The sequence below is a fragment of the Rhinoderma darwinii genome, chromosome 1, assembly GCF_050947455.1.
Source record: "Rhinoderma darwinii isolate aRhiDar2 chromosome 1, aRhiDar2.hap1, whole genome shotgun sequence".
Taxonomy (NCBI): Eukaryota; Metazoa; Chordata; class Amphibia; order Anura; family Rhinodermatidae; genus Rhinoderma; species Rhinoderma darwinii.
In genome coordinates, this window is record NC_134687.1 from 307,716,548 (window position 1) to 307,737,631 (window position 21,084).

At 40.8% G+C, this 21,084-nt stretch overlaps 1 protein-coding gene across 4 annotated transcripts in view; it reads left to right on the forward strand.

Annotated features, from left to right (window-relative positions):
* The window catches only part of MAU2 (MAU2 sister chromatid cohesion factor), a 43,958-nt gene that overhangs the window by 13,639 nt on the left and 9,235 nt on the right, over positions 1-21,084 (forward strand). For 2 of the 4 annotated variants that reach the window (XM_075825495.1, XM_075825497.1), the window contains 10 exons: positions 4,013-4,168; positions 5,541-5,687; positions 7,385-7,475; positions 11,688-11,791; positions 11,902-11,979; positions 12,283-12,348; positions 12,680-12,778; positions 16,247-16,296; positions 19,745-19,822; positions 20,725-20,836. In XM_075825495.1, coding sequence (XP_075681610.1) covers positions 4,013-4,168; positions 5,541-5,687; positions 7,385-7,475; positions 11,688-11,791; positions 11,902-11,979; positions 12,283-12,348; positions 12,680-12,778; positions 16,247-16,296; positions 19,745-19,822; positions 20,725-20,836 — 981 coding nt within the window. The remainder of the gene's footprint in view (positions 1-4,012; positions 4,169-5,540; positions 5,688-7,384; positions 7,476-11,687; positions 11,792-11,901; positions 11,980-12,282; positions 12,349-12,679; positions 12,779-16,246; positions 16,297-19,744; positions 19,823-20,724; positions 20,837-21,084) is intronic. The other 2 variants (XM_075825496.1, XM_075825499.1) reach the window with 1 other exon arrangement.

The window sequence follows — 21,084 nt, forward strand, 5'->3', positions numbered from 1 at the left end:
GTCATTAAGGGGTTAATGGGGCTGAGGCAGAGGAACTAATGGATCATGTTAACCAGATTGCCCACTCTGGCAAATCTCTGTTCACCCTTTCTGGTATCGCTCTGTGTTTTTTCAAGTTGCAGCCAATATTGTTGCTATTTGAGGGTTTCTCTGGCTGCAGACCTGGAGCGCAGAAGTGTCTTAATCAGTGTTTCTTCCAGTCCTTCTTTTGCTTCAGCTTTCACCCTGGCCTTGCACTCCCTAGGCCAGGGCTTGAGTGTACCAGTTACTCCTCCAAGGGTTTTTGCTCAACTTGTTTCTAGTGGCAAAAAAGGGAAGGCTCAACTAATCCTGTGTTCGCCTCAACTGCCTTGTCCATCTGCACCCTCTTTGTAGGGAGTTTCTTCGACCAGTCATTGAGTCGATGGAACCAGATGGAACCAAATTACCTTTCATCAGTAGACATTCAGGACGCGTACTTACATGTCCCTATTTTCAGTGTTCAGGGGTGTCTTGGTAATCTCCTATTTGAATGACCTTCTCGTACAAGCCCCATCCAAAGTTGAAAAACCTGGTGAGTCTTACGATTACAATAGAGACTGACTTGTTTCAGTTTGGTAATTAGTTAGAATCTTTCCTTTAGGGGGGATTCACACGAACGTGTATTGGGTCCGTGCGGGCCGCGTGGTTTTCACGCGCCACGCACAGACCAATACAAGTTTATGGGGCAGTACAGACAGTCCGTGCTTTTTGTGCAGCGTTTGTCCGCTGCGCAAAAAGCGCGACATGCTCAATATCTCCGCTTATTTCGCTCATCACGCACCCATTGAAGTCAATGGGTGCGTGAAAACCACGCAGGTCGCACGGAAGGACTTCCGTGCGAACCGACTGTTTCGCGCACCAGCTGTCAAAAGGATGAATGTAAACAGAAAAGCACCACGTGCTTTTCTGTTTCCAAACATCCAAATGGAGTGTCTTTGAGATGAGCGAACCCGGACAACCGAACCGAACTTCACCGGGTTCGGCCGAACTCGTTTTGGCCGATCTAGATATTGTAGCAAAGAGCAATCTTTCTCTAACTCACTGGAAACCTCTCCTGGTGGGACACCGGATTCAGGTACAAGTGGCCAATGCCACACCTACCTTGGTAACCAACTACTTACCTTTTGGATTTATGAGGGATCTCTCATTGCCTTTCCTATCCTGGAAGGTGGCTTTTTATAGTTGCGCTGACTTCTATCAGGGTCCTAGCTTGTTTGTGAGATATATTGTGCAAAAGGGAAGGATCCCCCACTCTGAATTACATCTCACTCGGGTAGTTGGTATTTCATGGACATTGCGCCACCATGCTTCAGCGCTGCAGGTTTGCAAGGCCACTACACTGTTTTCTGCTCCTGCTTTTTCCAGATTGGTGAGCTCATTTGCATCAGCAGCTGATGACCTCTATTGCAAGGTACTACAAGCGGTGGTGACTCAAGTCCATTTAGCTTTTGTTTTCTTCTCGTTTACTACCTTTTTGTTGTTTTTTTTAGTTTTTTTTTAAAATATACCAGGGACTGGCTTAGGATATGATTTGTGTCCTCCACTGATATGTATGGGGATATTTTATACGCACTGTAAAATCTTTCTTTTAGTAGTTTACTGGGGGACACTTCTCCCTCCCCTATTTTTGAGGTTCAGATTAAGTTTATTCTGTTTAGTTTTGCTTCTCTTACTGCTGGGGTACAAACTGATCAGTGCAGGTAGGCATAATATAGTGGAGTCAGAGGAACTAACTATTTTATAGTTACAAGAAAGAGAGGTTTTATGGTGAGTATATAAAAAAAGTTTTTTTTCCAGATGGTACCTTATTACTTTTTTTGTCGTACGGAAAATGTAATGTTCAAAAAAATGAGGTTTTTCTTGTTTTTTTTTTCCCCCTCTTTTCTTCTTTCCCTTCTCCCGCTTCCAGCAGGCAGACAAATTATTGCATTCTATGTACTGTGTGTTTTACGCATTATGTTTGTCCTATTATGGCTTATTACATTTAAGCAAATACATGTCTTATTGTAAAAATTAAAACAAAAGTAAACCCATAAGATTTTAAAAGAATGCATAATTTTGTTTAGAGAGCCTGAAAGCTGGCCATACATATAAGAGAAAAGTTGGATGAACCTGCTGACTATCTTTTGTAAAGAGGGAGGCCAACAGGTATTTAGAGAGGATCTATCACTAGTTTAGTAATGACCAATCTCCTAGCTAATCTAATAGGCGCTGTCATGCTGATAATGCTAGTGAGAATTGTGTCCTAAAACGTTTATTTTAAGTTATGAGCTTTTTTCTAAATATGCAAATGAAGCTATCTAGCCAAGTGAGCATCAACACCAGCTATTCTCCTGCCTCTTTCACTGTCCTATCAACATGAAGCTGCTTTACACCGTGTGTGAGACTGGAGGGAAGGGGGATCGCTCTACCTTCGGCTGTGGATGAGATTCTAATCTTTCATATGACACCAGGATCGCAGTTCTGGCTGTGAAACTACCGGAGGTATCACCAGTTGAAAACACGGTCGGAAATGGAAGCTTTATATTATATGCATATATACGGTTGCCATTCCCGACTGTCTTTAACTGGTTATACCCATTTGTAGTGATATGGCTATTTGAAGTGATCCCCCTTCCCTCCAGCCTCAGTCTCACACTGTGAGTAAAGCAGCTTCATGTTGATAGGACAGTGTCAGAGGCTGTGAGGTAGTTCCACGTCAGGAGAATCATTGGTGTTGACGCCCACTTGGCTAGTATAGCCTCATTTTCATATTTAGAAAAAAGCTAATAACTTTCAAAATAATGTTTTGGGACACAATTTTCTCTAGCATTATCGGTGTGACAGCGCCCATTAGATTATCTAGGAAATAGGGTATTACCAAACTAGTGACAGATCCTCTTTTAATGTGCATGGTCAGCTTTAATAACTAGGTGCACCAGCTTTAATAGTTGCAACCAAACACTACCTAATACAACCTAAATTGCTACCCGTGAGCCGTGGAAAGATAGGACATGTTCTATCTTTACACGGATCGGAGAGTTCGCGGAACAGACCTGATTCACCCACTGAAGTGAATGGGTCTGGGAAAACTATCGGGTGCCACTCGGATGCTGTGAAAAACTGCCCGAGTGGCACTCTCTTGTACAAGAGTCCTAAGGCTGGGGTTAGACTTTTTTATTTTTTGTAGTGTGAGTGATAAAGCATTCCAATGGACAGCTTTTTGACTCCTTTGAAAATATCTTAAAAAAAAAAAAGTGTCTAGGTTTAGGCCCAGCTATAGACTGGGTTCACGTGGTGCGTTTTGTTGCGGTTTTAGCATGCATTTTTTTGTTTTGGTAGATAAACTCCTAAGTCTCCTAATGGGAGTTCATCAACAAAAATAAAGCACGCATGCTAAAAACACACTATGTGAACCCAGTCTTAGAAGTGATGGCTGCAATCAAGTCTAGCTGTATTCAATGAGAAATTGATTTCAGTGACTGTGTTCAAATGGAATTGACTGAGAGGCTAAGTGGACAGTTGTACATTGGTAATATGAATATTGAATAACTTGGTACCCTTTGTCTAATATATTTACTAAACATTCAGCAGAGAATTTATCAAATGCTTGCTTCACTTTGTTAAGGTGGGTGGGCCTTATGAGAAGGGGAGGGGTCACCTTGTCAAGACAAATTTACTATAATTGATACCAGAAACTGGCGTAAATTATAGAGCAAAGCTCCGTTTTAGATTTGTCTTTTTGACCCGCAAGACGGCCGGATGCGCCTAATTTCTTAACAGGTTTGTGCCTCTTAATCTAAAGCATTCTGGAGTAAGAAGCACTTCATTTATTAAGACTGGTATATGAAACGCTAGTCTTAATAAATACCCCCCTCAGTGTGGCAAATGTGCTATGAAGTTGCAACTTTTACGGACAAATCCTTGTTCATATCGCTAGCCGTTTATAATATATAGCATGACAATCTGTAACTGTCTAATGGCATAGATGCTTCTTTCATTTCCGCCTTAGCTTTTGCTGATGGAGCGAAAGCTACAAGAAGTACACCCTCTGCTGACACTGTGTGGACAGATTGTGGAGAATTGGCAGGGCAATCCCATTCAGAAGGAGTCCCTACGGGTTTTCTTCCTGGTTCTACAAGTAACGCATTATTTGGATGCAGGACAGGTATGGTTCATAGTACCAACCCCATTATACATTTCTCTGACCCCTGAAACCTAGATCTCCTGACTACATGAAAAGCCCTATTCATCACCATGTATATTATTTAATAATAATAAAAAAAAGAATTCTGCACATATCATGCTAACTTACCAGCAATGTTCTAGCAGTGTCATTTTTGTTTTTTCGCATCTCAGTTGCATCTATATATTTTGAACCCTTTCATTATGGGCAGCTTTGTCATGTGATCTCAGTCTGACCACCAAAATAGACCATTCTCTCATGTGTAGACAGGAGGTGTCACACACCTATGTAAATTACCTCCTGGAACTACCGGATTACATAATCACCAATCAAATGCCTCCTGGCAGCACTGAGACACCTCCCACCCCGCTCCACCCTCCTTGTATTTCTGTATGTCCCCCATTCACATAGTGCTCCTGAAGAGAGAATTTCTACCTTATCTAAGGTAGCAGGAAGGAGTGCAGTGATAGGTGAGTCTATACAATGATTAGCTGCAGTTATAACCCCCTCCCCCTGACTCACACTTACTGTCTATACTTTGTGTGAGTGCTGTGCTGAGAGTAGTGTATTTCTATGAGATCCCTGCCTCCTGCTTGTAAGAGCTGACCGAGAAATCTATCGCAAGCAGGAGGGAGGGGATACCGACCTAATCTGTATCACATAGAAATACACTGAGACTCTGCAGTGTGAGTTAGGAGACGGCTGTTCTGCAGTATGTTGCAGAGCTATCCCAAGCAGGAGACAGGCTGACGCTGCATCACATAGGAATACACGGACACTGCAATGAGTACAGAAGTTTAGGCCCGTGATCTATCACTTGCTGCACTTAGATGCAGAGCAAGTGTAGTGTGATAAGACTCTGCCCCCTCTATAAAGCCAGAGGCATGATGGGAAATGTAGGCTGCAGTAGGGAACCACATCGGGAAACAAGGTACCAAGGTGGCAAACAACCCATTAATGGCACACTAAACTAAATATAATACAGGTATACACACCGAATACACAAGAGCCTCTATGTTGTTATTTAATAATAGCCTGTGCTGTGCTATATAGGTAAAGCATTTTTTTTTTTCTTGAAGTGCTTCTTTAAATAGTATATGTTCATTTAAAGCTTCAGGTTTTTTTTTTTTTAGTTTTTTTTATGTGCTGTGTAGGAAACTATTTGAGAAAGTTTGTCGCGGTATCCAGTGTAGGAAAATCCAAGAGTATCTGAATACTCTAATGAATGGGTATGTCGTAGGTTTTGCTAGGGTAGTATAATTTAATGAGATACTGCTTCTCCAAGGGCATTGTAAATCCAGTAGATATTCCCTTCAGGCTTCTGTATACTTTATATTGAGTGGCTGTTTTGCAGGTGAAGAGTGTGAAGCCATGTCTCAAACAACTGCAGCAATGCATCCAAACCATTTCCACTCTTCATGATGATGAAATTTTACCCAGCAATCCGGCTGATCTTTTCCACTGGCTTCCTAAAGAGCACATGTGTGTTCTAGTATATCTGGTAAGTCTGAAATGGTAAAAGTAAATGTGCTTATAAGGTATTTGCATTGTCATTTGTAAAAGCTGCATAGCGTCTTTCCTTTGCCATTGTGCTCATTTGTAGGTTTCTGTACAGTTTGCGTACCATGCTGCTCATGCACCAGTTAGGGTCAGTTCACACAGAGGTTTTTGGCGTTGCATTTTCAGCGGAAACTGCGTCTGAATCATATTTTAAGTGGAGGCAGAGACGTTTTTTTTCCCCCGGACGGTTACTGGTTGCTTGTGGGGGTAAAAAGTGGCATGTCCTTTCTTGTCTCGCTACTTTCTGAGCATTTTTTTGTGACTTTTTTTGCCTGCGGTCCTTGCATTAGCTTCAATGGCCGTGGGCGAAAAATGCTGTGTAAAAATACATGCAGGCGGTTCAAAATCTGCCTCAGGAATACTGAGTCAAAAAAAACTCTGTACGGGGCCTTAGAACATACCATTACTTATTTTTTCCAAAAAGATTTTATTTTGCAGTTTTTTTAAATGTTAAACAGAACACAACAAAACAAAAAAAATCATTACTCGACAGACCGCTACAATAGGAGGGCCTTGTTCACACGGCGCTAAAAAACCCAGAAACTATGTATAAGCGTGTCAAACACTAGCGGTTTTCATCGTGTTTTAACGTGGTCTTTTTTGGAGCATAATTAGGACTCCCATTGACTATAGGAATTGGGAGGGTTTTTAAAACATTTTACTTGCCAAAGAATTGCCCTGGCGCTTCTTTTTTTTTTTTCCACACAACGCGTGCATAAAAAAACGCGCTCTACGCACTAACAATGCGCTTTCCCACTGATGTCAATGAGAAGCTTAAATCATGCATTTTTTGCGCTGAAAAACGCTTCAAATACACGCTTTGCGAAAAGGGCCTTAGGCTGCATCTGATTCGCTGTACAAGGCGAATGCAATGTTGGCATGGACCAAATAGGGAATGTTATAACCTCCTATTTGTCAGTGATGAACATCCCATGTCTATAATGAAAAGCTTACGCAGATGCATGGATAATTACATTCACACAGAAACATACCATAATGTGACTGCCATACCCCTCGTCCAACAACAAGAGACCAAGGAATCTGTCCCCTAAGTCAGGTGCAGAAGGGGGATTCCATAGCCATTTGGACCAAAATTTGTCACTAAATGTAATGAGAAACTACTAGCGGCACTTAGGACTATATATTTTTCTTTATTAGTCATGTTGTCTCCCATCTAAAGGGCTAAAAGAGAAGGTCCCATGTTTTTCTCTGTAACCATTTTAAGAGATTTTCGAAGAAAGCAGAAAACCTAAGTCTGAAAAATGAGGTGTTTACTTGAACCCCTCCTTAATTTCTAGGTTTTGTTCCCCTTCAACACTTGATCTGTTAATGAAAATTGATGAGGTTATCAAAGCCATATTCGTTTTACTAGGAGAGATTACACCTGTAGTGCTTTGTATAGCTTTACATTGGCACATTCTGATGTCATCACTTCAGCTAAGAGTGGATGTTGCATTGGTCAGCCCCACACCAATCCTATATTTATGGCATATAAATATATATAATGTCATAAGTTATTCATGACCAAAACCCATTTAATTTCTCTGCAGCTATTTTTTTTATTATCTCTGCTTGAATTTCTCTGCTCTTTAATTTTATGTATTTTGTGATAATTTTTTATTTTTTTCCCCTCAACAGGTGACAGTCATGCACTCCATGCAAGCAGGATATCTCGAGAAGGCTCAGAAATACACAGATAAAGCTCTAATGCAGCTGGAAAAGCTCAAAAGTAGGTTTAATTGCATGTTTAAATGCCTGTTAAAATGTATTTAACCCCCTTCCCGTCATTTGCCGTATGGGTACGCCATGGAAAGCTAGTGGTTCCCGCATTTTGCCTTATCCATACGCCAAATGTTTGGCACCGGCTCAGAAGCTGAGCCGGTGCCATAATCGCCGGATGTCAGTGGTATCTTACAGCTGACATCTGGCTCTAATGGCGGGGACCGAAATTAGCTTAGATCGCTGCATTTAAGGTGTTTGCAGCTCATCGGAACCCCAGCAATGAAATTACCGGGGTTCCGGTGGCTACAATGACAACGGGAGGCCTAATACTGGAGCCCCGGTCTGCCCAGAACGGCTTCCGTAGCCGCCGGCAAGATGGCTCAGGAACTGAGCCGGCGTCATCAGCGGTGGATGTCCGCTGCATGTTACAGCTGACATCCACCTGTAACTGCAGGAACCGGAGTTGGCTCCGATCCCTGCCATTAACCCCTTCGATGCAGCGATCGCTGCGCTAGCAGATCGCCAGCCCTGTCATGCAATCAGGGCTTCAGACTGCTTCTATGGCAACAGGAGACACAATGGCCTCCTGCTCTGCCATTACGGAAGCCGATTAGGCCCCGTCGGGAGGCGAAGCCTAATCGGCTTGCTGTCCGTGAATAGCTGACAGATCTAATACATTGCGCTACGTAGGTAGTGCAATGTATTAGGAAAAAAAAACAAAACAGACGGTTGGACCTTCAAGTCCCCTAGTGGGACTTGAAAAAAAAAGTATAAAAAAAGTGTAAAGAAAAAAGTACAAGTTTAAAAACCTAATAAGTTTCAAGTCCTAAAATAGAACACAATTGCCCTGTTCCCTTATCAAGTCCTTTATTATTGAAAAAATAATAATAAACCATACGTATTTGCTATCGCCGCGACCGTAACAGCCTGAGCTATAAAAATATATTATTTATTGCCCACGATAAACAGCGTAAAAAAACAACTTAAAAAACTATACAAGAATCTGTTTTTTGGTCACTTTTCCCTACAAATATTGGAACAAAAAGTGTCCAAAAATGGTACCTATAAAAACTATAGCTCGTCTCGCAAAAAGCAAGCCCTCATACAGCTCCGTCGACTAAGTTAAAAAGTTATGGTTCTGACAACTTGGCGACAGAAAAAACATTCTTTTTACAAAAGTAATTTTATCGTGCAAAACGTTGTAAAACATAAAAAAGTGCTATAAATTAGGTATCACCGGAATCGGACTGACCCGCAGAATAAAGTTAATATGTAGTTTATAACGCATGGTGAACGCTGTATAAAAAAACAATGCCAGAATTGAGTTTTTTTGGGTTACCTGGCCTCCCAAAAAATAGGATAAAAGGCGATCAAAAAGTCACATGTACCCCAAAATGGTACCAATAATAACTACAGCTCGTCCCGCAACAAAAATCCCTCATACCGCTACGTCTATGAAAAAATAAAATTAGTTATGGCTCCAATAAGTCAGGAACTAAAAAATATTCAGTTGTGCCAGACCGAGGGGAACGTTTCTTCTGGTTCAAGAGGCGAATTATCAAGGCCCTAAAATTAGGGAACCAGGAAGAGGAGAGCCCAAAAATATCTTCTAAAAACGACGGTGCCCGTATTATACCAGGACAACACTTCCCAGCAAAGTTCCCCAAACTGCAAAGGTGTGAAGTGTGGACCAAAAGGAGGATAAGGAAGGGCATTTATCAGTGCGACACCGGCCTGTCGAGAAAGTATTGCTTCACAGCGTAACACACATCTATGGATTATTTTAATGGTTTTTTTACCCCATTATTATACCACCTGACTATTCCCTTGATATACTCTGCCCAGCTTACATGTACCCCCACATTATAAACTGAAATACCAGCAATACTCAAACAAAACTACTACCAAGCAAAATCCGCTCTCCAAAAGCCAAATGGTGCTCCCTCCCCTCTGAACCCTACAGCGTGCCCAAACAGCAGTTTACCCTTTTAACAATTTTTGGGGTATGTGTCTCCAGTGGCACAAGCTGGGCATGACATATTTGCCACTGAAATGACATATATATATGGAAAAATATAAATTTTTAATTTGCACCATCCGCAACGCAATCATTTATGGAAAAGACCTGCGGGGTGAAAATGCTCACTACACCCCTTAATGCTTTGAGGGGTGTAGTTTCTAAAATGTGGTCACTTTCTTTTTATTATTTCACATCTGAGCCCTGCAATTGAGAACCAATACTTTTGTAAATCGTCAAATTAGGCCTCAATTTTACATGGTACGCTTTCACTCCTGAGCCCTGTGAAATGTCCAAGCAAAATATTAGGGTAATATGTAGGGTGTTTCTAAAACCGGGAAACACAGCATAAAATTTAGAGAGCTGCCTTGTTATGGTGGCACAAGCTGGGCACCACATATTGGCATATCTATGGAGAAAATCCAATTTTCACTCTGCAACATCGAGTTCACACTAATTTCTGCAAAACACCTGCAGGGTTAACATGCTCCCTACACCCCCTAGGTGAATGCATTGAGGGATGTAGCTTCCAAAAAGTTGGTCACTTCTGTGGGGTTTCCACTGTTTTGGTCCCACAGGCGCCCAGAAACCAATCCAGCAAATTATGCACTCCATAAGCCAAATGCCGCTCCTTCCCTTCTAAGCCCTGCGGTGTGCCCAAATGGCAGTTTATGACCACATATGGGGCATTACCGTACTCTGGAGAAATAGCTTTACAAAGGTTGGGGTTCTTTTTTTTCCCTTTATTTGTTGAGAAAATGAAAAATTTTGAGCTAAAGCTGCGTCTTATTGAAGAAAAAGGATTTTTATTTTCACTGCCCAATTCTAATGAATTTTATGAAACATCTGTGGGGTCAAAATGCTCACTACACCCCTAGATGAATTCAAGGGGTGTAGTTTCCTAAATAGTCACTTTTTGGGTGTTTTCATTGTTTTGTCCCCTCAGGGGCTTTGTAAATGTGACATGGCCTCCGCAAACCATTCCTGCTAAATTTGAGCTCCAAAAGCCAAATGGCACTCCTTCCCTTCTAAGCCCTGCTGTGTCTCCAAACAGCCGTTTATTACCACATGTGGGGTATTGTTTTACCCGGGAGAAACTGCTTTACAAATTTTACGGTGCTTTTTCTCCTTCAGTCCTTGTGGAAATGAAAAAAAAAATTAGCTAAACCTACATTTTCTTTGAAAAAAAATGTAGATTTTAATTTTAACGGCCTACTTCCAATAATTTCTGTAAAAAACCTGTGCGGTCAAAATGCTAACTGTACCCCTAGATAATTTCCTTGAGGTGTGTAGTTTCCCAAATGGGGTCACTTTTGAGGGATTTCCACAAGAGCCCTTCAAACCCGACATGGTGCCTAAAATATATTCTAATAAAAATAAGGCCCCAAAATCCACTGAGTGCTCCCTCCTTTGCTACTGAGGCCGGTGCTTCAGTCCACATGGTCTTTGCACACCTTTCATCAAGTTCTACCAGGTGCACACCTTTGCTTCTGCAGACATTTCCATGAGTTGCAAGGTCTTGCAGGCATCTGTGAAGTAACTGACCATGTCCTGTGATCTATTCCTGCCCCTGGGGACTGCTCTAGGGCGTCCCACGGTCCGTGTCCCCCAATGTAACGAACAAGAAAACAGGATTTTTTTTGAATACTCACCATAAAATCATTTTCTTGTCCAGTTCATTGGGGGGGGGGGGGACACAGCTGCCACCCAATTGTTTTCAAAGTTGTTTATTTGTTTGTTTTTTGTTTTTTATTTTGCATTTATGGCTATCCGTTAGTTTTTGACCTTCTCTTACCTTGTATCTACTTCTCCAACTGCTTGCGGTCAGACTGAATAGCTGTGTGTGGGGGCAGAGTATATCCTGTAGGAGGAGTGAATCTTTGTAGTATATATATATTTTTTTTATCTCATAATTTAAAGTGTCTTCGTGGCAACAGCATATACCCACGGTCTGTGTCCCCTAATTAACTGGACAAGAAAAGGATTTTACGATGAGTATTTAAAAAATCCTGTTATCCTTCATACACCACTTTGCTTAGTCAGAAATTTTATTGTGACTCTAAATTTAATATGGCAATAGATGACCATGCTTAGTTCGCACCTAGCCACCATCTGACAGTTACTACCGCAAATAGCTGCAATGCACCACAGGCTAAATGACTTATTTTGTGTTTTAACCTTTGACATTTTTTCCTACTGCAGTGCTGGATAGCAGTCCAATCTTGTCCTCCTTCCAAGTAATTCTTCTGGAGCACATAATCATGTGCCGTCTGGTCACAGGTCACAAAGCCACAGCCTTACAAGAGGTAAAGGATGGAATGTAGGAGCTTGCAGTCCCCTTTTTTTTTTTTTCTTTTTTTTTTTTATAGAATTGATTGACACATTGCTTTACTTTTCACTTCTTTTGTTCTCTTAGATCTCTCAAGTTTGTCAATTATGTCAGCAGTCACCCAGGCTTTTTTCTAACCATGCAGCCCAACTTCACACTCTGCTGGTAAGTATTGACCACTTAGTTGTGTTTCCTATATACACACACGTGAATAATTTTGTCTGTCTGATTTATAAATTTTTCTTTTTTGGAAAGGAACACACAGATATTTCCCATGATGTGATCGATTCACCCATGGATTGTATCTGTGTATAGAGCGCAAACCAACATGTTTAAGAAATCATAGCTTTTTATCATAAATTTTTCTTTTTCTGTTTTTTTTTGTTTTTTTTTTATTGCTTGTTTCCCTTTTAAAATTACATCCACATTTCTTATGGCTGCATGCATTCTATTTTTGTTTTACTACAGGGTTTATACTGTATCTCTGTAAACTGTATGGATAACGCAGAAGCACAGTTCACGACAGCACTGAGGGTGAGTTTACTGTTTGCTAATGTGAGAATTATGCCTCAAGCACACAGATGTTTATCACAGATACCAATAATTCTATGGAGCCATACTGTACCTCAATTTTAGACCGTCACATATAGGTTTTTCTTTTCTTGCTGATTACTTGTGACATACCTTAATATGGAATATCACCTATAGTGCTATAAGTCTATGCTGCAGGTCTATAGTGCAGTATATGTAAAATGTACACCGCATTGTCATGTACCACATTTTCTTTGTAATTGGCCATCATGTGCACTTTCATAAATACTGTTTGTGATCTGGTAAATTCCATTTGAGGACTCCTTTTTTACAGACTGTCTCTTCACAGCTCACCACGCACCAAGAGTTATGGACGTTTATAGTGACAAACTTGGCAAGTGTTTATATTCGAGAAGGAAACCGACATCAAGAGGTGAGTAGAAGCAATAACCCATGTATAGCCCAACCTTTTACCCTTTATGGACCGGACTGTATTTTGATATATTTTGTTTGCATGTACTCCTTGAAGTGAATATTTGCCTTTTGCCTAAAGGCATGCTTAGACAAACTAGTGTAGACTTTAGGAGCCAGTTAAAACACTTCAGGAGACATTTAGATAGATTTTTTTTTTTTTTTTTTATGTGGCCAGGCAATAAAAACAGCCATAGCCTTCAATAAAAAAATAAACAAACTCAAAGGTTAGGCATTAGCAGCAAATTTTTGGGTGCACTGGCTACCTGGCTCCAGTTCTACCGATATGTAACTGAAAAACTTTTGTTAGTTATTTAGTACGGTCAAAAAAAGACACCTGTCCATCAAGTCCAACCAAGGGATGGGAAAAGGGAATGGAATAATTTCTACACATAGGAGCTAATATTGTTTTGTTCTAGGAAATTATTTAAGCCTTTCTTCAAGCCATCTACTATAGCTACTTTGACCAGCTCCTGCGGTAGACTATTCCATAGATTCACAGTAAAGAAGCCTTGTCGCCTCTGCAGCTTGAACCTTTTTTTCTCCAGACGGAGGGAGTGCCCCCTTGTTTTTTGAGGGGGTTTTACAAGGAACAGGATTTCACCATATTTTTTGTATGTGCCATTCATATATTTATATAAGTTAATCATGTCCCCCCTTAGTCGTCTTTTTTCAAGGCTAAATAGGTTTAATTCTTTTAATCTTTCCTCATAACTTAGATTCTCCATGCCCCTTTGTTATTCTTTTTTGTATTTTTTCCAACTCCAGGGCATCCTTTCTATGAACTGGACTGCATATTCTAGACGAGGCCTCACTAATGCTTTGTAAAGTGGTAATATCACATCCCTGTCCCGCGAGTCCATGCCACTTTTAATACACGACAAAATCTTGCTGGCCTTTGAAGCAGCTGATTCACATTGCATGCTGTTATTTAGTTTATGGTCTACAAGTACACCCAGATCCTTCTCAACAAGTGACTCCCCGAGTGTAGCGCCCCCTATGTCATATGATGCATGCTGGTTGTTAGTACCCAGATGCATAACTTTACATTTATCTACATTAAACTTAATTTGCCAACAAACACTGTTTGTTTAAATCTGCCTGTAATTCATGAACATCTTCCATAGTCTGAACTATATTACATAGCTTGGTGTCATCTGCAAATATAGAAATAGTGCTATTAATCCCATCCTCTATCAATAAATAAGTTGAATAATAGTGGTCCCAGCACGGAACCCTGGGGTACACCACTTATAACTGGGGACCATTCAGAATAGGAATCATTGACCACAACTCTCTGGATACGGTCCTTGAGCCAATTCTCAATCCAATTACAAACTATACTTTCTAAACCTATAGTCCTTAATTTACCCATTAGACGTCTGAGGGACCGTGTCAAATGACTTTGCAAAGTCCAAAAACACTATATCCACAGTGGCCCCTCTGTCTAGGCTTCTGCTCATCTCCTCATAAAATGAAATCGGGTTAGTTTGACAACTTCTGTCCTTAGTAAAACTGTGCTGGCTGTCACAAATACTATTTTTTTGGCACATAATCCTGTATATAGTCCCTCAATAACCCCTCAAACATTTTCCCCACGATGGATGTTAAGCTTACTGGTCTATAATTACCTGGGGAAGACCTAGAGCCCTATTTGAAAATAGGCACCACATTTGCCCTATGCCAGTCCCTTGGCAATATACCAGTCACTAGAGAATCTCTGAATATTATGAAGAGGGGGACAGAAATAAGTGAACTAAGCTCCTTAAGAACTCTAGGGTGTAACCCATCTTGTCCTGGGGCCTTGTGCACATTTATTTTATTTAGCTTGGACCATATCTACATTCAGCCAATTCAGTATATCAACTGATATATTAACAGCACTGGCACCGGCTACATCAGCTGCTCTTTCTTCTGTTGTATATACAGAGCTGAAGAACCCATTTAGTAACTCTGCCTTCTCTTGATCGCCTGTGACCAACTCCCCATTACCAATATCTAGGGGTCCTACACGTTCAGACCTTGTCTTTTTTGCATTTATATACTTGAAGAATTTTTTGGGATTTGTTTTACTATCCTTGGCCACCTGCCTTTCATTTTGTATTTTTGCTAATTTTATTACCTTTTTACAGATTTTATTAAGCTCTTTATATTTTACAAAGGCTACAGCTGTACCCTCAGATTTGTATTTTTTAAATGCCCTTTTTTTGTCATGTATTGCCCCTTTCACAGAAGGTGTAAGCCATGTGGGGTTTAATTTGAGTCGTTTATACTTGTTACCTATAGGAGTAAATTCTGCACTATAATTACCCAAAGTAGATTTGAAAATCTCCCATTTATCATTTGTTCCATTATTTGACATTAGTTCTTCCCAGTCTATATCCTGAATCGCAGCCCTCATCCTGGGGAAATTGGCTTTCTTAAAATTAAATGTTTTTGCCCTCCCAGCCTGCGTTTGTTTTTTACAGTATAGGTAAAATGTAACTATATTGTGATCACTGTTACCGAGGTTTTCACGAACATTGACGTTCCCAACAAGATCTGCATTATTAAAAATGACCAGATCCAACAGAGCTTCACCTCTAGTCGGGTCTTCCACAAACTGGCACATAACATTTTCTTTCAACAAGTTGAGGAAATTTCTCCCCTTTGCAATTGAAGCTAAACTATGGCACCAATTAATATCCTGGTAATTCAAATCTCCCATTATGACTACAGTACCCGCCTGTGCAGCCTGCTCCATCTGTTTATATATTTGACCACCTTGTTCAGTTCAGTTGTGTAAGGAAGATTGTTAGAAACATTGTTGTCACATCACTATGTTGCTGTGTAGAAATTAATGTCCTCCATATTATAAATAGTTAATTGTATTAAGCTCAGACTATGGTTCTTTTCCATGATGTTTCTCCTGCTTGTTGCTGTCAGATTAGTGTAGTATGCTGCACTGTTCTATCCAGCAAAAAATAAACCAACTGATACCTGACCGACCCATTATAAGTCAATATATGCATATGTCTAACAGACCACAACAGATATCCATCATGAATCCTGCAAAATCTTAGACACCAATGTGAACAGAGCCTATTATATTCTGCAAAACTGTCTGGGACTATGGGAAGACAGTGTTTGTTTACAATCTGTATGTCTTGTATGAGGGGTGAATGATGCAGTACTACCCTGGTAGCCAAAGTCTCCAAGATTTAGCTCCGTCCTATGATACCAGCAGACTTTCTTAAATTTAACACCCTATAGCGGTATTGTACTTTTGGTTCACTACGTGGTGTTATTTATTTTAGTGGGCTTTTTAAGAAGACAATATAAAAATTACAATTGTAGGTAATGCAGATACTTACTCTGTAATCCCTGCGTTGGTAAAATGATTCATACTTAACAACAGTGTATCTAATTTTTTTGTTTACTTTCTGTGCAGCTTTATAGTTTACTGGAAAGAATTAACCCAGATCATAATTTCCCAGTAAGGTAAGACCTATTTAAAGCTATTATTTTAGATTTGTGTCCTAGACTAAAAGCATTATCTCCCAGACCAAATCTTGACATACCTGTAGGGCAGGAGGATTTGGTCGTCCAGGAAATCCTGGAATTTGTCCCAGCATGCGTGGGGCATTGTGTGAAATTAGGGATAGGGGATGGCCTCAAAGGCCGACGCCATCTTGCCCAGCACCTTCATGCAGAAGCAAATGGAAACTGGAGCATCCTGTGTAAGTAGAGCCACTCTGGCTTGGATAGCACTGATCTTGTCCATAGGGAGAAGAACCCTGGCCATACTGGTGTCGAAAAATAATTCCCAGGAACTCCATGTGCTAGGCTGGCCCCAGAGACTACTACTTATGTTAATGATCCATCTGAATTTTTTCAAGGTGTCCAGGGTGATCCTGAGACTGGAAAGATTGTCCTCCTCTGGAGGTCGCTTTCCCTAAGAGGTTATCAAGGTAAGGGATAACAGCGGCGACTCTGGCGCAGAAACCCGCCTTGAGTCGCCAGGGCCTTGATGAAGATCCTGGGAGCAGTATCGAGCACGAACAGGAGGGCAATGTTGAGAAATGCTGGTGGGCCCTTGCGATAGGTATGTGGAGATAGGCATTGCCAATGTCGATGGAGGAAAGGTACTCGTCCAAACTCCATCTGGGATCTTAAGTGCGTGCAAAGCACTTCAACTACTTCAGATCTAAGATGAGCTTGACTGACCATCCTTTCTGGAGACTGTGAAGAGATTAGAGTAGAATCCTTGGAAACGTTCTGACTGGAACGGAGGTGATCGCTTCCTAAAGAAGAGCGAACAGCCTGTGGAAAGTGGACTCGCGCTCTGGGGTCTGAGGCAGAGTTACCAAAAACTGACCAGGGGGAAGAGTCAGGAATTCTGTCTTGTATCCTGTCGACACCACCATTCAAACCCAGGCAAGTGATGACACCAGGATTCAAGGTGTTGACTTGGCCTCTGAATTCCCCAGGATGTCAATCTGATCAAACAACTGTGGGATGTAGTAGTGTTAAAACAAGTCTGATTCATGGAGGCCCTTACCATGCAACTTCTCAGGGCTTAAAGCATCTGCCGCTAAAGTGTATTTGCCAGATACCATAGGACATATTCAAAGGTCTTGTGCAGTCCATTCCTTAACTAGGTCAGAGATGTTTTTTCAGCACGAGGGGGACCTACTCAATATTAGGCAGTTTTAATGTTATGGCTGATCTATGTATGTATGCATTCATTCATATATGCATGATGTGTACTTTTAATGATGTGTACAAATGCTGGTGAAACAGGTTAAATAGACTGTTTTATTGGTTTTTTTTTTGTTTTTATTTTGTTTACTTTTTTCCCTTTTAAATGGAATCTGTCCTCCGTTTTGAGGCCTCCAAAACTTCTGCCACATTTCCTTTTGAAAAAGCAGTTCTAGGAAATTTCCCTAATACAGCTTCTACAGAAAACCTAACCGGGGAAAAAAACGGCAATTTTTTTTTCCATGATAGGGCATTCAGTTACTACAATATAATAGGTCTGCTCTGTTAACATAGCATATAGTCCCTTGGAGGTTTTCCACCCTCCTTTATGGCAAGAAATGCGTGTTCTTCACACAGATCAGTAATACAGATGTTTGCTTTTTCTCCATAACATGAATGATCTGTATACAGCTCTATATGGCTCCTGAGTTCATGCTGATCTTTCTGAGGACAGTATGAGTTAGTGACAGGGCTATAGGCAGTTTCAGAGAGTGAGAACAGGCTGAATGTTTGGTTGAGTAGATGGAGCTTGTACTGCTGTAACAGCAGCTCCATTACTGCATGTCACCACTGGAGCAAAAGGTTAGGGGGGCTGGGGAAGGCTCACTTCTCATATATGCTGTTTAAAGGCATCTTTTTAAATATAAATGTATAGATATATATATCTAACAGCGGCACTCACAATGAACCAATGTGCGGGTGCCAAGCAAGTAGTCCTGACCCTGGACTAAATCATGTATACGAAAAAAGATCCTGCAGCACTCAAGTAGAAGGTAAAAAAAAACTGGTTTATTCAGTCAACATCAGTGCGACGTTTCCGTCCTGCAATAGGACCTTTCTCAAGCATAGTGATACATAGGTTCATAGTGCTTTAACTGGTTCCCGGCCGCTGGCTGTGTTTTTACGGCCAGCGGTCAGGGTCCTTAAAACCCGCGCCATAGACTTTTTACGGCGTGGGTTTTAACTTGCTGCCCGCGCGATCGGGCAGCTGAATGTCGGGTCTCCGGCTGTCAGTGACTGCCGGGGACCCTGGGGAGAGGATAGAAGCAGCTTTCGCTGCTTCTGTTTTCTCCGATCTCTTTTACACAACGCTCAATGAACGCTGTGTATAGGAATAGAGGCAGCAGCCGCGCCGCTATGTCTATTGTTCCCGATGTTCATGTGACTGGTCACATGATCGCCGGGTGCCGTTAGTGACAGACTGCTGCTGGGTCTTACTAGACCCAGCACAGCCCTATTAGTGACAATCGTCACTATGAGAGGGCTGATTTCCCCTGTAACTGGGGCTGCTGTGCAGCTCCAAATACAGGGGAAAAGATGGTGTAAAAGGAAGAAAAATATATATAAAGTTCCCCAAAGGTCTTTTTTTTTTTTTTTTTTTTACCTTTTGAGGGACAGACCATAGTAATAAAAGTAAAGTGCAAAAAAATGAATAATAAATACACACAAAATACCCACCCCAAAAAAAAAGTTCCCCCCGCCAATCATTGTTGTAACGCTAGACCTGACCCAATTACCCTAATATAGACATGTAATATATTAAAATTTCTGGTAGACAATGGCGATCACAAATAAAAGGTCTATTTTCGGGTAAAACTATGTTACCAAAAAAAAAAATAGCTGAAAAGTAATAAAGCTTATTTTTTTACTATTATTTTCAAACTTTAAGCCTAAACATTCTAAAATAGCAAAAAGGATGTGAATAAAAATGATAAAAAAAGAAACCTGCATTGTCTACGGAAAAAACATTGCAAAAATCAGTTAGTTTCTGAATAGACAACTGGGCGTGTTTTTACTTTTTACCAACTGGGCGTTGTACGGAGGAGTGTATGACTCTGACCAATCTGCGTCATACACTTCTCTGGTCTGTGCAGCTCGGCGCAGATAGGCACGATGACGTCACTGACCTAAGTGGGGGAACGTGTACTGGATTAATTGTCAGGAATTGTGAAAAACTGAGTTTTAATGATTGTGGCTGAGCTGTATGTAAACGTATGACTGTAAATGTCCTTTGTAACAACTTATTTAATAATCACAATTAGAAAAGTATACCAGCAAAAGATCATACACTGGTTCACCATATAATGAAAAGGTGTATGTCAACTTTCCACTTCAAATGTATTTCTAGCTGTGCTTTCTTGTACGATCGCTTTTCCACAATAACACGTTTTTCTGCTCTATCCCGTAGCTCACACTGTCTCCGTGCTGCTGCCTTCTATATACGGGGGCTTTTTTCTTTCTTTCAAGGCAGATATAATGAAGCAAAGTAAGTGGTTATTTTTTTTTTAAAAAAGCACTTGGCTTGTGCATATTTACACACAGCGTCATGACTCATTAATCACAATTTTCTTTTTCTTTTGCCTCATCGTGACGGAAATCCATTTTAATTTGTGCCTATAATTTTGGGTTTCTGCTCAGTTCTCGTATTTGTTTTACCAGACCAAATACTCTTGTGCGTTATTATCCAGTTTTACTATATAATGTCTACATCCTGCTGACGTGGCCACATGATATACATAGTTTTTACATTCTTCTAGAAATCTCATCAGTGGCAGAACGATTTCCCTTTTATATGGTCTGTTCTCATGTTTCCTATACAGCTGATAACATTTCAAGGTTTTTCGTTGTGAGCTTTGTAAACGTCTGTCCTATTATGTCATGGGGGTAACGCACTACCAGCTATGGGCTCATTCAGACGAGCGTGTTCCGCATCCGTGTGCTGTCCGTTGAATTGACAATACGCGTACCCATGCGAGTCAATGTGGCTATTCATACATGCGTGATGTTTCACGCAGTAGGTGTGTCTGTTGCCTGAAACTCACTGCATGTCCTATGTTGATCCGTTTTTGCGGATCTTATCGCCCATTGAAGTCTATGGGTGCGTGAAAAACATGGACAGCACACGGACGACATCAGTCTGCTGTCAGAAATAAAAAATAAAGTGCTTGCAGAGGATAATCACGAATGTGAAAAACCGATGCCACACGCAAAGCAAACTGACATGAAATGCGGGAAATACGGTGCAAATCGGACACGCTCGTGGGAATGTAGCCTTAAGGGAATATTCAAATTCAGGTATCCTGCAAACTTATTAAAACACTTAAGTCTTGCTTTTGACCAGTTGTGCTAAACCAAAAATGGATTTAAAATGTGTTTTCTACATTACAGGCGATTTCTGCGAGAAACTTTAAAGATGTCAAATGCTGAGGATCTGAATCGGCTAACCGCATGCTCTTTGGTGCTTCTTGGCCACATCTTCTATGTACTGGGAAATCACCGGGTAAGATCAGGCTGGATTTTCCCTACAGATCTAAGGATGCAATGTGCAATCTTGTCTATTATCAATTGTATATTTTCATCTTCTGTAAATTGCACAGACTAGTGGAGTTTTTCCATTGAACCTGAATACCCCTGGGCTTCATAAATCTCAAGCATCAATTTTATGTATAATCTACATAAATTCTAATTTTACTTTTAGGTCAGTTAGTGTAAGTTGGTAAACTGTAGGTTGTCTTTTAGTGGTCACAA